General features: G+C 35.4%; 1 protein-coding gene across 5 annotated transcripts in view; it reads left to right on the top strand.

Moving 5' to 3' along the window:
- Nucleotides 1-7,538, top strand: part of TUSC3 (tumor suppressor candidate 3) — a 335,383-nt gene extending 327,845 nt beyond the window's left edge. For 4 of the 5 annotated variants that reach the window (XM_058441901.1, XM_058441899.1, XM_032162420.2 and 1 more), the window contains 2 exons: nt 78-142; nt 6,466-7,538. In XM_058441901.1, coding sequence (XP_058297884.1) covers nt 78-96 — 19 coding nt within the window. In that variant the 3' untranslated portion in view covers nt 97-142; nt 6,466-7,538. The remainder of the gene's footprint in view (nt 1-77; nt 143-6,465) is intronic. The other variant, XM_058441898.1, reaches the window with a different exon arrangement.
- The last annotated feature ends 9,336 nt before the right edge of the window (nt 7,539-16,874 follow it).

The following is a 16,874-nucleotide window of genomic DNA, read 5'->3' as shown; positions in this document are numbered from 1 at the left end:
ATATTGTACAAATGGAAATTCAATCTTAAGGATTATTTTTTCCATATTGTTGTATTTCATTGTGGTGTACTGGAAAGTGATCTGGACTTTGAGTGAGAAGATGTGATTTGGACCATGGCACTTAAAAACTCTATAACCTCAGGCAAGTCTTTTAATCTTCTCTGAGCCTCAGTTTTCCTCATTTTTCAAATATAGAGACTATAACATTTATCTCATAAGACAAGTTGTAGTAAATTACTGTTTTACAAATGTAAGATAACTTTTAACTGTGAGATTCCATATTCCAGTCTTACATTATTATGTTTATCTGCTACAGGGAAAAGTCCTGAGATAAAAATGTCTGCCAAAAGACTGACACGTGGAGTTAATCATTTGACAGATGCAATCCTTCCACCCCAAACAAATATACTTTCTTAACTTGTGTTTGTTATCACTTCGGGAAAAAAGGCAGTCAACAAATATATTTAATTCTGTCTAGGAAAAATGTAGCCAAATCTTTTTTCCCATTAACAAATAATGGAAGCCTTAAAATTCAAGGGTAATAAAAACTACAAGTCTTCCGAACAGTTAACTTACTGAAAACTTTTTTAAAATCAACATTTGCTAAATTCAGAAACAGATAGTAGGTTATTTATTTATATATATATAAAATTACTGTCAATTTTATATAATTTTATATAAAAATATAATTGTATATATATGTAAAATTGACAGTAATTTTTTGCAGAAAATTCACAGTCCAGTCTTTTGATTCCACACTGCACATCCCACCCCCTCAAGCCCAGAGAACACAGGGTCTAGGCTAACACACACATCAAAAGCAGCTCTAAGGACTTAATTCCATTGTGGTAATACAGCTTTCTTACTCTGGCAGAAACTCCATACCATTCAGCAACCCACTGAAAGTAGGGAAGGAGTGGGAAGCTCCTGTGTTCCAGAAGAGTTCTGAACTGGCTCTTCATCTGTCCCTTATCCCCTCCATTCTAGTTTTATTGTTCTTCTCCCCCCAGATTGACTATCCATGTTCCGGTCATTCCTCATTGTTAAATGTGGTTAACACTTTTCATAGGCCTCTCTGTGGAGGCTGTGTAGAGAAATTGGCCTCAGCACTAGGAGACCGGACTGCTGTTGCCCCATGAAATGACAGATCTAAAAAGCTTCCATTCCCAGAGATCTTTTCCTACTCTCAATAAGGGCCTAGATTTCTTTAGGACTTTGTAGAAGATCGCTTGTTTTAGACTCAAAGACTTTCCTGGGTTTAGCAATCTTCTGTTACAGAGAAGAGAGCCCCAGGACTTTTAGCTAAAGAATTCTAGCTAAGGGCCACAATGCACTTCTCGCTAGCATTCTCATAGAACACATGTGAACGTAGAGTAGAGATTAAAAAGAATGACTCATTGACTTGCATTACCCACAAGGTCAATGGGCAGGAATGAAAATTCAACCACTGGCCTATCTGTGCTTAGTGAACAACCTGGACCTTTTTTCTCCTTTGTACCTTTTTTGGATACCAAATGAAATCTGAGCAGCTGCCCCTTACCCACCCACATAAGTGATTTCTGTGAGACAGGTGACATTATGTAACCACTGGGTCTCCCTGACTTCCTCCCCAGTTTGAGAACAGGAAGAGCAGTGCACAAAAAAATTCTGTCGAGCTGAGGGTATCGGAACTTAACCAACTCCCACTTGGACAGAATACATTAGTTCCAGAACACTGTGTACATTCTGAGTTTTCCAAATATGAGAAACAGATGGAGTCATTAATTCAAGATAAATAAAAAACCAAAACAAACAGTAAGCCATTATTTGCTACCTGTTCAGATATTTCACAGAAAGGGAAAAGGAACAAACAAGCTTTTGATACACCCTCGGTCTCCAGTAACCACCAGTGACCAAATCCAAAGTTCTCTTCATGTGACCTTTCTAGCATTTTAGTTGACAAGCCCCTCTTGGAAACTTCATACCTTGGATTTTGTAACATGGCATTCTTACACCTTCCTTTTTTCTTTTAGATTATTTCTCAGTCCTGAATATACATTATCAAGTCCTGACCTTTCTCCTGACATCCAGAACCAGACCTGGATACCACATTAACAGTTCACCTCAATACATTCAGAAATCATTATCATCTGCCTCCAAATCTGTTTCTCCACCGTTTTTCCCCATTTTCCCTGACACTGTCATTGTCACAGTCACACAAGATGGACATCTTGAAATCATTTTGTCCTCATCTTCACCCTGCTTTATGTTACTTGGTCTACATTACTTTTCTCTTCCCACAGTTGCTGTCTTGAGTACATTGTGTCTTTTTCTGACTATAACCGAGCCTCTTAAATTGTCTCCCAATATCTAGTCATTATCCCCCACAATACATCACTTATTGTAGGGTAGTGTCAGAATTATTTTAAGGTATGCGCTGATTATGTTGCTTCTTCATTAAAATTCATTAATAGCTAATAAAAAAGAGGAGGGCAAAGTTAATACGTGTTCCTTCTAGAAGATACAGATAAGCAAAATGAAGGAAATACATTCATAAATCCCAACACCCAGGCATCAAATGTTATCAGTTTAGCCTGTACATATTTTGAACCTTGGGAATTATCTAATACATATTTTGTAAGCTGCTCATTTTTTTTTTCTACATCATGAGCATATTCCTGGGCAGTTAACTACATTCTGCAATATATATGATTTTACAGCTATGTAGTAATACCAATGTATGAATTGCCACAACTATTTTAAGTTTTATGCCATCCAGCTTTTTATGGTGTATCTTTCAGTACAGCCTGTGGTGTAATACGAGACTAAGTAACTGCTGTCTGTGTTAGTTTATCCTACAAACTAAGAATGGCTTCTACAGTTCTAACTCATTGAGGGGTGGGGCGTCAACAAAGAATATTTTGTGACAGGAAAATTATGAAATTCAAATATCGGTGCCTGTGAATAAAGTTTCATTGAAACGCAGCCAGGTTTGTTTTATGTGTTGGCTGCTTTTGCACTACGACAGTTCCGTTGAGTGGTTTCAGCAAAGACCCATGGCCAACAAAGTTTAAAATACTTACCTTCTGTCTCTTTATAGAAAATGTGCTAACTCCTGGTTTAGCCATGCTGAAGGCAGCACTGAATATGTTCTCATACTTACATACCTTTCCTCATCCAGTTTCTTTGGTCTAGGCTGCTGTCCCTGCATCTTACTTGTTCTCAGAGTTTTGCTTTTTCAATTCTTGGAACACCATCGTCATGTCAAGGAACACCATTGTCATGTCAAATATGTCACTATATCATACTTAATCATACCCAGGTCTTTCCTTTAGCTGAAAGAAATAGAAGGGCCATGACTTTCATTCATTTCATTTTCTGCAACACGCTTCTATGCACAGAATTCTACTACACAATAGTTGTTAAATGCTGATTCAAACAGACTTTTGGGGCCCCTGAGATTAAGAAAATAGCTAACACTTGCGTGTTTCTCTAGAAAAATCTTTTGAATTTCAAGTAATAAACTTGCTAGTAATCCTTAGCAAATCAAAGACAGCATTTTCATCTAAATCATGGTTTTCTACCACGAGGGAGTGTTGAGGAGAGAGCCAGCCTTAAAGAGAGAAGTGGTTTGAAGTTGCCATCCCATTCCTTCTTTGTGTAAACAGAGTCTCTCTGCATCCCTGATGGACCTTAAGCAAAAATAAAGTGACACAGACTAGAAAGGAGTGGTTGCTTCCCTTAGGCTAGGGGAAGTGGGAGCTTCTGGGGGCACATTTGTGCTAGTCCTAGCCTTCTATCTTATCCCTTGTGTGCAATTTGCTACTCTTGCCAGTTAGCTTCCATTTTCTATTACTATCTGAGTTACAGCTGACCATGCATATATTCACTTCAGAATAAGCGAATAAGCCAGTCACAGCAATCAGTGCTATGCACATGCAGACTACTACTATGGATAACTACAGTGTGCTTCATGCATGACTGAGAGTGGAGCAGAGTCCACACAGAAGTCGATGGTGGTACCCAAGGCTGCTTCTCACTCACTCTGGAAGCAGACCGCAAAACTGAAAAGCACACATAAGGGGAATAAATTCAGTTTTCATTATTGACAGTTTTTTTTTTTAAAGTATGATACAAAGGCATTTATACATTTTTTGTGATAGGCATTATTAGAAAAAACAATATCCAGGCACTCCTGAACCATAAATTTGTACGAACTATTATACTGTTAGATTAAGAAGCAAAATTATTAGACAGATAAATGTAAAAAGGGAAAAAATACGTGTCAGATCTTGATTAGAAATGAGAGACTAATTCCTTGAGTGATAATATCAATACAAAACATTCATACTGGAACATACCTTGCACATTTAATATTTATAATTTAATATTAATATAATGAAAATAAAACTGAAACCTGAAATACTGATTACAAAACAGCAGCTCATACCTTTCTCAGAAACGTTTTAACCAGCCAAACATTTTTGACATTTTTGTGCTTCAAGTGTTTCCAGTGTCTTGACCAAATGAAAGTTTTGTAACTTTTGAAAATGAAAATGACAGTTTTGAAAATAAAAGCATAATAAGTACTCTACTTGTTAGATGTATCCTTTATTGTAGGACTAATTAATCAGTTTCAGATTAAATATTTATCATTTCATAATTATATAAACAACTGATTGTTGTATCACCTTAAGAAAATTACTAAATAAAAAAAATCGTTAACTAAATATTAATAAAGTACTCACAGAGATCCTTTTACTGTGAATATACCTAAATATCATAAAACTCCTAAGAAGTTAGAAGGTATAAAATTACCATTATGGATCAAATTAGTATTTTTGCTTTTACAGGGGTAATATTGTTAGCAATAATAAAGATTATCTTTAGTGCTCCATAACTTGAAATTTGCAGAGCCTTTAAACGCTAAACAACAAAAAGCTACAAATCCCTAGTTTTAAGTATCAGTTTATTTTATGATTAAGGTTTCTTTTTCTCTTTAACCCTCGTTCTTCAGTTAGCTTCATCTTCAGAGCAAGCTGATGATAGCTTGTGTGTGCTAGCAGGATGAATGCTATCTTTTCAAAACATAATGCCACAGTTCATGTACAGCTGACCCACCTATCTGCTTCACCAGCAGTGTTTTTAAGGATGTGGATTGAACAGCAACTACAGCTTAAGGCCCTGATGAGGTTTACTGCTGACCTTCTTCTTCATGGAGATGGTCACCCTTATCGTACGCTTTATTCATTACTTATTATCTTGAAAGTAGAGGCGACGTCTCATTGCATCATGATATCACCACATCATTTTTATCTTCTAATTTAACAATTTCTCAGAAACAGCTAACAAGAGTATTTCTGGTTTGCATTGTACTATGACTTTATTTACATTTTAATTGATGTTATATAATATACACTGTATATTATATAATTTAAATATATATATATTTTTTGTTTTATACTAAAATGTTACATTTTAAAATACATATTTATTCTTCCACATAGTATCACCAGAATCCTGAAATATTAGCACTGAAAAGAACTTTGGGAATTATCCAAAACAAACGTTCTTTTCACTAATGAGGAAACCGAGGTTCAGAAAGACAAAACAATTTATGCCTAGGATATTATGATTTAAACATGCAGATATAAAACTTACCTACTTTGGACATTTTTCCAGCTACATGTTTTTTGTTTTTTTGATGATTTTTTTTTTAACTACAGGAACTATTATTTTCATTTTGCTTTTATATTTAATTAAAAATTGGTTTGTCTCTGGTTGCCTTGCCAAGTTGTCTTGTGTTGTCAAGACTCAAAAAGAACATGCCACGTGTTAGCAGAAAGGTACAGATATAAACAAAAGCTTCATAAATGTTATTTAAATTGATTTACCATCTTACAAAATTAAATTTGGTTTCATAAATTAAAGCTTTGCTTAGGGAAGTTTAAAAAATAACATAGTTATCTTTTATATGTACAAGTATCTCTATTGATGTTTCATCAGAAGTTTTATGATTTATGATTTGTGTATACTCTTTTTGGTTGTTCAATATGATGCAATTTTAAATTAACAAAAGACCAACTGATTAAATTATACATTTAGAGAAAAAATATTTTTAGGACATTCAAATGACCCACTTCATGCATTTGTTTCAGTCCATTGCCTTGTATTTCCCCTACATTACCATTTTAAATGCTGATTTAACTGTTGTTTCTAGCCAGCAATGAGAGGAACGTCTGTGTAAATTTAAACCACAAATTAAAGTTTTCAGCATCTTCTCTCACCCTGACCCTGTTCCCACCCTAAGCCTGATCTGGTTAAAGGCACTAGTTTAGAAAAATTGCTCTGATGTAAAAATTACAATTAGTTGAATACAATTGTGACATTTTAATGTTATATTTACATGTGCTAATTTAGAATGGAATAAAAAACATGTTGTATTTTCCTTATGTTCAGCACATAATAATTTTCTTTCTTTTTCAGCTTTTTAATTAAATGAAGCCAAGTGGGATTTGCATAAAGTGAATATTTACCATGAAGATAAACTGTTCCTGACTTTATACTATTTTGAATTCATTCATTTGATTGTGATCAGCTAGCTTATTCTTGTGTACTTTTTTTAAACTGTGGGTTTTCCTAGTAAATTTAATTTATAGAAATCAATGGTAGCATTTAGTAATCTACGAAGGAAATATCAAAGTGTTTTTCAAGCCTATTATATTCAGTGTGTGCCAGAGGATTGAAATAAATGACAATGTAATTATGAATTCATGTTTTAGAACTGTTCACTCATTAGTAAACGACCGCAATGTTAGTAAAGAAAACCTATGAAATGTATGTTAAAGATTCTTAGTATTGTACAGGGACAAAGCAAATGCATGAAAATATGTCATGTACTGAAAATTAAACTTACTGCAGTTTCAGTTATAAAGGACATGCACTGTTACGAATAGCGTTTTGTTATTAATTATAACTAGATAAAGGTATATAGGACAGGGAACTGGATGAATGGTACCCACAATTTGGGTGCCTAACCAAGGACTAGAGCTTTTTCTTGAGATCTAAATCTAAAGTAAATGTGCATTAAATCAGCATGCTTCAAAGGCATCAGACAATGAAAGCAACATACCACAACTAGGAGTTATTTCTCAAACTTAAATGTCATCTGGGAATCCAGACTTACAAATAAGAGCAAACATAACACAGTATATCCATTTTCGAGCAAACTTAACCCACTATATCCATTTTGCTCATGTGTTTTATGGAACCAGCTTTCCATCAAAGCCTCAATCCTTGAATCCAGATAAAAGGTTAATTATCCTAGGATTAGTGAATGACTCAATGAAGCTTTCTTGAAAACAAATATAGGAGTGTAACATACTATTATGTTTGTATCCTGTTTTAGTTTATAAAGCACTTTCACATACATTATGGTATTTCTTCCTCACAATAACCTTGTAAATTGGTCAGGAAATATAAATTTTATCTGACTCATAGAAATAATGGAAGCTGAAAGCTAAAAATAAAGTTTATAACCAGGCCTTCAAACTCTCAAACATGGATTTTTATATTCTTTGGAGTTACCCAAATTAGGGTTTAGGAAAGCAGTTCTTCAGTCTGTTCAATAAATGTTTGCTTTTTCTTTTTAAGGTTTTCTGATTTTCATTAAGATTTGAATAATAGACCATGGAGAATTGTTTTCATTGGGAGTTCCAGCTATATAGCCTCAAACAAGAAACAGGTGTACAACCACTGAGTTTACTTACTTAAATCTGTGAATTTCAGTGAAGAATGGGAAATATAAAGGCCTACTGGGGGATGTTTATCAAGTTATATCCCAGGGCAATGTGTGTGCTAGCAGGATGAATGATTTCTTTTCAAAACATAATATTCAGTGAAAATTAGGTAATAATTGTAAGTTTATAATCATACTCCCAAATCTGTTACTGAAAATAACATAAATTCTCCTAGTTCTTGTACTTAGATGAATAAATTGTTTTGGAATGACATTTATGGAAAAGCAATAGATGAACTTAATCATTTGATCACTGCCTATCCCTAGGGAGAACTTGACCTGTAATTCTTAATCCATTGCAGATTTTTTACATTTTCCTCAAAACTTCAGAGATTACATAGAGAATCTCAGGTCAAATTTTATAAGTATGAAACATTTGTTAATTATAGTTTGTATCCTTAAATCTCAGAATTGCAGTTAATATGCAGCTGATTAAGTGATACTACAAATTATCTCTAATCTCACTGTAAATCTTTTAATCATATCAAAGTCAGGTCATCCTCAGACACTGTAACTAAGATAAGGAGTACTTTCCTATACCGTATAAGTAAAGGTTTTCTAGCTCATATTTTCTAATTTCCTCTGAGCATTTAAAATTACGTCCAATGATAAAAACAGTATTTTTTTTTTTTTCAGACTTTCATGGTTTAAAAAGCTGTGGCTTCTCTATAGACAACTGTGACATTAGGGAAGTGATTCTAGAGCAAATACACTGCCTCAACACAAGTCGTTACTGACTGGAAAATGCTATAGGCAGAATTGCAAAGAGTGCCTCAAACACACAGTTTGCTTACAAAATGTAACGTGCAAAATCACATACATATGATGTATTTTTGCTAAACAATGAGAATTGAATAACTGATTTGTACCTGGGTGTGTTATATCCTCCAGTGTCACTTTTTAACCAGATTCACTGTGCATTCCAAACTGTCATAAAAATTGATTATATGTTTAACAATTATTTTTCTACTACAGTAGAGAGAAAAATCCTAATTATAAAATTCCAACTAAAGGAGTTTCATTTTGTAATAACATCTGATTAATAACTTGTTGCATTTTGCTCAACATACTGTTCCTGGCATTAGATATTCACATGAGTAAGCCCAGTAGCATTTTGTGCATACTGCAGTTTTCTTTTACACATGAAGTAACATCCTTTGTCAATTACAATTCAACAGGCGTGGTGATTTGGGGAGATTAGATGTTGCTGTAACCATAGAGTATGACAAGTATTCCCTTTCTTTCTATCACGAGAACCTCCCTAAGGGTACGTGAAGGGAGTGGTTATTCTAACTAAGGCATGACATATTATTTTTCAACCAATGGCATTAAATATTATGTTTTAAAAAGGACTGGTCACTGGGGCGAACAAATTAGCTGGAGCATCTAGGGACAAAATATTTGAATTGACGCTTGAAGACTCAATGTTCTCAGAGTCCACAGAGCTCATTAAGTTTAAAATAGTAAAACAAGGTCTTCCTCATGCTCCAGCAATATGCTATATTGGATCAGACCAATATATGTAATAATGTTTTCTCTAATAGTAGGAAAAGGATGAGCATTGTAGCTAGTCACACTCAAAGGGTACAAGTATGCATTCATTAGCTCTTAAATTCCCTGATATAATTCATAAGCATCTGCCATTTATGAATTTTCCATATGCCTCTATGTCTGAAATAACATGCACATATTTATATCATACCAAGGGTCCAATTACTATACAACATTTTAACAAAGCATCTCACCTTCCAGCCATAATAGGAAAATCATGACACATTTACCCAAATGTTGATACGTCTATCTATTTCCATTAAAAATTATGCATAGATGTCAGGAAAAATGAAGGCAAGGAACTCCAGGGACATACCCATCCTCAGAAAAACGGGAAAAAAAAAAGTCAGACTCCATTTTATTGGAAATTTGGTTAAAAAAAAAGTTTACCAAACAACTGCTTAAACCAAGAAAATGCTTAAATTAAAAAGGCAACTGAAACTCAGCTTGGATGGCTTAATGGCATTTTATCTTAATTCGCCCTCTTTACTCCCCAGTCAGGAATGGTCTTGAAGACTGCAGCCTGCATTCCTTATATGGGTTCCTGGCTCTGGAGGGAGCAGAATAGACCTCATTCTTAAGAAATGGTGTTTGCTTTGACCTATCTAGGGGCTTGCCTTCGGTTGACGTAACTCAGAAGTCTCTGCGGGTGAAAAAATGGCTGTGCTGAGAATGATTTCTTGAAAGCATTGAAAGTAAATGAACAAGCCACTGCTGCCTGGAGAGAAAGATGCAGTTGGGATAAAGAGACACACACTGAAAGCCTGGAAGGAAAAGCTGGATAGCGAAATAATTTGGAGAGTAAGGACTTGGAAACAATCGTACATATAACCGGGACTCTAGAAGGACATATACATACCCAGGGCAGGATCCATGTTCAGAAAAGTCCTGAGAAGATTCTAAGCTTTCACCTCTTGCTGATATTCATATTTACACCCAGACCAAACAGGAAGTGAAGACTACAACAGTTGTAAATAGCCAAGATAAGTGTTGAAAGAGTTCCCCAATAGAGAACCTGTCTGTAAAGGTGGGGAGAGTATTTTTTCATCTTTTTTTTTCTTTTATCTCCAGGCATTTAAGGAAAGTTCTGTCAAACTACTGACTGACCACTAAGCTAATGGAATATATACTACACAGACAACATGTGACAATTTAGAAAAGTCACTAAACAGATCACTACTACACAAAGTGCAATTCACAACAAGCCATGATAACAAAACTTGGGGTGAGGGCAGAATCTAGTTTCCAGAGTTGCCACATTATAATGTTCAGGCTATCCAGTTTATAAAAATTTAAAAAGTAAGGCATATAAAGAGACAAGAAAGTCATCTTATCCACAATAAAGAAATTAACAGAACCTGACCCTGAGGCAGCACAGGCATTGGGGTTGGTAGACAAGGACATTAATGTCTTCAACATACTCAAAGTGCTAACAGAAACCATGGACAAACAACTAAAGGAAACAAAGAGAATGATTTATCATTAAATAAAGAATATCAGTAAAGAGATAAAAATTATAAAAAGGATAGGAACAGAGGAAGTCAGATTGTCCGTTTGCAGATGAAATGGTTGTATATTTAGAATACCCCATCATATCAGCCCCAAATCCCCTTAAGCTGATAAGCAGCTTCAGAAAAGTCTGAGGATACAAAATCAATGCGCAAAAATCACAAGCATTTCTATACACCAGTAACAGCCAAATCATGAGTGAACTCCCATTCACAGTTGCTAGAAAGAGAATAAAATACTTAGGAGTACAACTTACAAGGGATGTGAAGGACCTCCTCAAGGAGAACTACAAACCACTGCACAAGGAAATTAGGACAAATCAGTATCATGAAAATGGCCATACTGCCCAAAGTAACTTACAGATTCAATGCTATCCATCAAGCTACCATTGACTTTCTTTATGGAATTAGAAAGAAACTACTTTAAATTTCATGTGGAACCAAAAAAAAGCCCGCATAGCCAAGACAATATTAAGCAAAAAAGAACAAAGCTGGAAGCATCACTCTACCTGACTTCAAACTATACTATGAAGCGACAGTAACCAAAACAGCATGGTACTGGTATGAAAGAAGATATATAGACCAACGGAACAGAACAGAGGGCTCAGAAATAATACCACACATCTACAACCATCAGATCTCTGACAAACTTGACAAAAACAGTGGGGAAAGGATTCTCTATTTTAAAAATGGTGTTGGGAAAACTGGCTAGCCATATGCAGAAAACTGAAACTGGAACCCTTCCTTACACCTTACATAAAAATTAAGATGGATTGAAGACTTAAATGTAAGACCTAAAACCATAAAAACCCTAGAAGAAAACCTAAGGCAATATCATTTAGGACATGGGCATGGACAAAGACTTCATGACTAAAACACAAAAATCAATGGCAACAAATGCCAAAATTGACATGAGATCTAATTAAACTAAAGAGCTTCTGCACAGCAAAAGAAACTACCATCAGAGTGAACAGGCACCTGCGAAATGGGAAAAAATTTATGCAATCTTTCCATCTGACAAAGGACTAATAATCCAGAATCTACAAAGAACTGAAATTTACAAGAGAAAACCCCATCAAAAAGTGGGCAAAGGATATGAACAGACACTTTTCAAAAGAAGACATTTATGCGGCCCACAAACATTAAAGAAAGCTCATCATCACTGGGCATTAGAGAGATGCAAATTAAAACCACAGTGAGATACCATTTCTTGCCAGTTAGAATGGCGATCATTGAAAAGGAAACAACAGATGCTAGAGAGGATGTAGAGAAATAGGCATGCTTTTACACTGTTGATGGGAGTGTAAATTAGTTCAACCATTGTGGAAGACAGTGTGGTGATTCCTCAAGGATCTAGAATCAGAAATACCATTTGACCCAGCAATCCCATTACTGGGTATATACCCAAAGGATTATAAATCAGTCTACTTTAGACACATGCACAAGTATGTTTATTGCGGCACTGTTCATAATAGCAAAGACTTGGAACCAACCCAAATGCCCAGCAATGACAGACTGGATAAAGAAAATGTGGCACATATACACCGTGGAATGCTATCCCGCCATAAAAAAGGGTGAGTTCATGTCCTTTGCAGGGACGTGGATGAAGCTGGAAACCATCATTTTCAGCAAACTAACACAGGAACAGAAAATCAAACAACACATGTTCTCACTCATAAGTGGGAGTTGGACAGTGAGAACACATGGACACACGGAGGGGAACATCACACACCGGGGCCTGTCAGGGGATCAGGGGCTGGGGGAGGGATAGCATTAGGAGAAATACCCAATGTAGATGATGGGTTGATGGATGCAGCAAAACACCATGGCACGTGCATACCTTTATAACAAACCTGCACGTTTTGCACATGCATCCCAGAACTTAAAGTATAATTTGTAAAAATTATGAAAAGGAGTCCAATATAAATTCTGATGTTGAAAAATATAATGATCAATAATGACCTTAATATGAATCAGTTGAAATTATAATAAAATAATAATAATTGGAAAAGCCATTAGAGAGGCTTGACAGGAGAATAGGCAGAAAAAACAATCAGTGAACTTGAAGCTAGGTCAGTTGTTGACATGATCCAGTCTGAGGAGGAGACAAATGAAGAAATATGAACACAGACTAAAAGTCCTGTTAGACACCATCAAGCATATTAGGTAAAAATACGAGTCCCAGAAGAGAGAGGAAAGGACAGAAAAGAGTATTTGAAGAAATAATGTTTGAACTTACCAAATCTGAAAAAAGACATGAAGCCAATATCCAAGAGGTTCAACAAATTCCACATAGTATACACACTCAAAGAGATCAATACCAAGACACATTAAAATCAGACTGTCAAGAGATCAAGAATCTTGAAAGCAGCAAGAGAGACGTGACTCAACATGTAGAAGAAATCCTCAGTAACATTAATAGCCAGTTGCTCATTAAAGGCCATTGAGGCAGAAAGGCATTTTAGAGTGCTAAAAGAAGCCATCGGCCAATAATTCTTTACCTGGCAAAGTTATCCTTTTAAAATGAAGGATAGGCCGGGCGCGGTGGCTCACGCCTGTAATCCCAGCACTTTGGGAGGCCGAGGCGGGCAGATCATGAGGTCAGGAGATCGAGACCATCCTGGCTAACAGAGTGAAACCCCGTCTCTACTAAAAATACAAAAAATTAGCCGGGCGAGATGGCGGGCGCCTGTAGTCCCAGCTACGCGGGAGGCTGAGGCAGGAGAATGGCGTGAACCCTGGGGGGCGGAGTCTGCAGTGAGCCGAGATCGCGCCACTGCACTCCAGCCTGGGTGACAGCGAGACTCTGTCTCAAATAAATAAATAAATAAATAAATAAATAAATAAATAAATAAAATGAAGGATAAAGTAGTACCTTCCCAACAAAAGGGTATGCCCTACATAGGCCTATCCTATAAAACATGCTTTAGTGTGTTGGAAAATGCTCCTCAAATGGAAATATTCCTCAAAATGATCTACAAGTTCAATTTCCTATTATAATCCAGTGGCCCTTTTGCAAAAATAAGAAAGCTGATTCATATAGAAATGCATGGGGTCCTGAAAAGCCAAACGATTAGTGAAAAAGAACCAAGTTGAAGAGTCCTTCAAGCTGAAAGGACAACTCAGAGCCATACAAAGAAATGAAAAACATTATTAAAAGGAATAACTGCATAAATTAAATATAAAAGCATTATTTTTGGTTTGTAACTTTAATATAATTTAAAAGATGATTGCATAATACAATAACTAAATCTTGTGAACCTATAAAAACTCTACAATAAACTGGAAAACTAACAAATATGTGGAAAATAAATAAAACAACCAGTGGATCACAGAAGAAGTCACAATGGAAATTAGGAAACACTTTAAGATAAATGACAACAAAAATTCTACATACCAAAATTTATGAGATACAGAAAAAGCAACGTTCAGAGGGCAATTTGTAGCTGGAAATGTCTGCATTAAAAAAAAGAAAGGCTGGGCACGGTGGCTCATGCCTGTAATCCCAGCACTTTGGGAGGCCGAGGTGGGCACATCACGAGGTCAGGAGGTCGAGACCATCCTGGCTAACACGGTGAACCCCGTCTCTACTAAAAATACAAAAAATTAGCCAGGTGTGGTAGCGGGTACTTGTAGTCCCAGCTACTTGGGAGGCTGAGGCAGGAGAATGGTGTGAACCCGGGAGGCAGAGCTTGCAATGAGTCAGGATTGCACCACTGCACTCTAGCCTGGGCCACAGAGCAAGACTCCATCTCCAAAAAAAAAAAAAAAGAAGAAAGAACTCAAATTAATATCCCAACTACACCTTAAAGAATTGGAAAAAGAAAAACCCATAACAAGCAGATGTACAGAAATAAAGATCAGAGCAGAGCTAAACAAAATAGAGAATAGAAAAAAGTCAATGAAACCAAAAGTTGGTTCTTTGAAATGTCAAAAAAAATTGGCCAACCTTTAGCTATGCTAAGAAGAAGATACAAATTACTAATATCAGAAATGGAAGTGGAAACATTAATACCCACCCTGCAGAAATAAAAAGGATTATAAGAATAGTTGTATACCAAAAGTTAAATAACCTAAATGATATGGACATATTCCTAGAAACAATCAAACTACAAAAATTTACTCAACAAAAACAGAAAATCTGGACAGACCTTTTAAGAGATTGAACTGGTTATCAAAAACCTCCCCATAAAGGAAAACCCAAGACCAGATGACTTCACTGGTAAGTTACACCAAATATTTAAAGAATGAACACAATCATTCTCAACTATTTCAAAACATAGAAGAGAAAGTAACACTTCCTAATTCTGAGGCAACTATTGCCTTGACACCAAACCAAAAACACTAAAATTATCTCCTATGTAATTAAGTATCTGTTATGATAGTGCATATAAAAATCCAACAAAATACTAGCAAACAATCCAGCAGGATACTAAAAGTTTTATACAGCATGACCAAGTGGGAATTATTCCAGAAATGCAAAGGTGGTTTAATATATGAAAAAGAAAATCAGTGTAACACAATGCATTAATAGAATGAAGCTGGAAAGCTACATAATGATATAGTTGATGCAGAAAAAGCATTCAACCACATCTAATACCCATCCATCATGTAAAAGTGAACACAAACACTGAACAAAATAGGAACAAAAAGAGGACTTTCTGAGCATTACCAGGTTGAGTATTTGTGAATAACCAACAGCTAACATTACATTCAATGGTTAAAAACAAAGCATTCCCCCTGAAATCAGGGACATGGCAAGAATGCCCACTTTCACCACCTCTATTCAGCATTATACTATGTGTTCTAGGCAGGACAATTAGGTAAGGACACAAAAAGACAACCAAATTGGAAAGGAAGACACAATACTTACTTCCTTTCACAGATGGCCTGATATATATATAAAGTAAAAAGAAGAATTTTTTAAATGATTAAAAATAAATTCACTAGAGTTGCAGGATACATGGTTAACATGCAAAATCCAGTTGTATTTCTATATACTAGCAAAGAACTGTCTGAAAAAGGGAATTAAGACAATCTCATTTATAATAGAACCAAACAATAGAATACTGTTTGACAGATTTAACCAAGGAACTAAAAATACAGAACATTGCTGAAAGAAGTTAAAGAAGACCTAAACAAATAGAAATACATCAAGTTCATACACTGAAAAACGTAATACTGTTAAGATGGAAATACTCCTCAAAATGATCTACAAATTCAATTTCCTATTATAATCCAGTGGCCTTTTTGCAAAAATAAGAAAGCTGATTTATATGGAAATGCATGGGGTCCTGAATAGCCAAAGCATTATTGAAAAAGAACCAAGTTGAAAGACTCACACTTTCAAAACTTAATACAATTCTACAATAATAGAAACACACAACTACCAGGTAGCAAACATAGGCACTAGTGTAAGGATAAACATGTAGATTAATAGAATGGAATTGGGAATCCAAAAACATACCCATAACCTCTCTACTGATTTTCAGTAAGAGTGCTAAAACCATCAGCTGGATTTCCACATGCAAAAGCAGGATAAAGCTGGACCCTTACCTCACACTGTGTATATAAAAGTAACTCAAAATGGATCAATGATGTAAACTTAAGAGCTAAATTATAACACTTTTAGAAACATAGGTGTGAACTTTTTTGACCTAGGGTTTGGCAATAGTTTCTTGGATATGACTTCAAAGGCACAAGCAACAAAAGAAAAATATAAATTAGGCCTCAAAATTAAAAACTTTTGTGCATTAAAAGCACTATGGAGAGTAAAAAGACAACCTATGATAATGGCATATCTGTGTATCAGTTATCTGATAAGGACCTAGTATCCAAAATATATAAAGAATTCTTACAAATCAATAGCCAAAAGACAAAATCTTAATTAAAAATGGAGTTTAAGGGTCAAATTTTGTCTCCTCAAAAAAGATAACTTGAAGTCCTGATCTGAGTACTTCAGAGTACATCTTTACTTGGAAAGAGAGTCACTGTAAATGTAATTAGTTAAGATGAGGTCATACTGGAATAAGAAGGCT

The sequence above is a fragment of the Hylobates moloch genome, unplaced genomic scaffold, assembly GCF_009828535.3.
Source record: "Hylobates moloch isolate HMO894 unplaced genomic scaffold, HMol_V3 SCAFFOLD_8, whole genome shotgun sequence".
Classification (NCBI taxonomy): Eukaryota; Metazoa; Chordata; class Mammalia; order Primates; family Hylobatidae; genus Hylobates; species Hylobates moloch.
The sequence above is the reverse complement of the archived record's forward strand: the minus strand, read 5'-3'. Positions and strand labels throughout refer to the sequence as shown.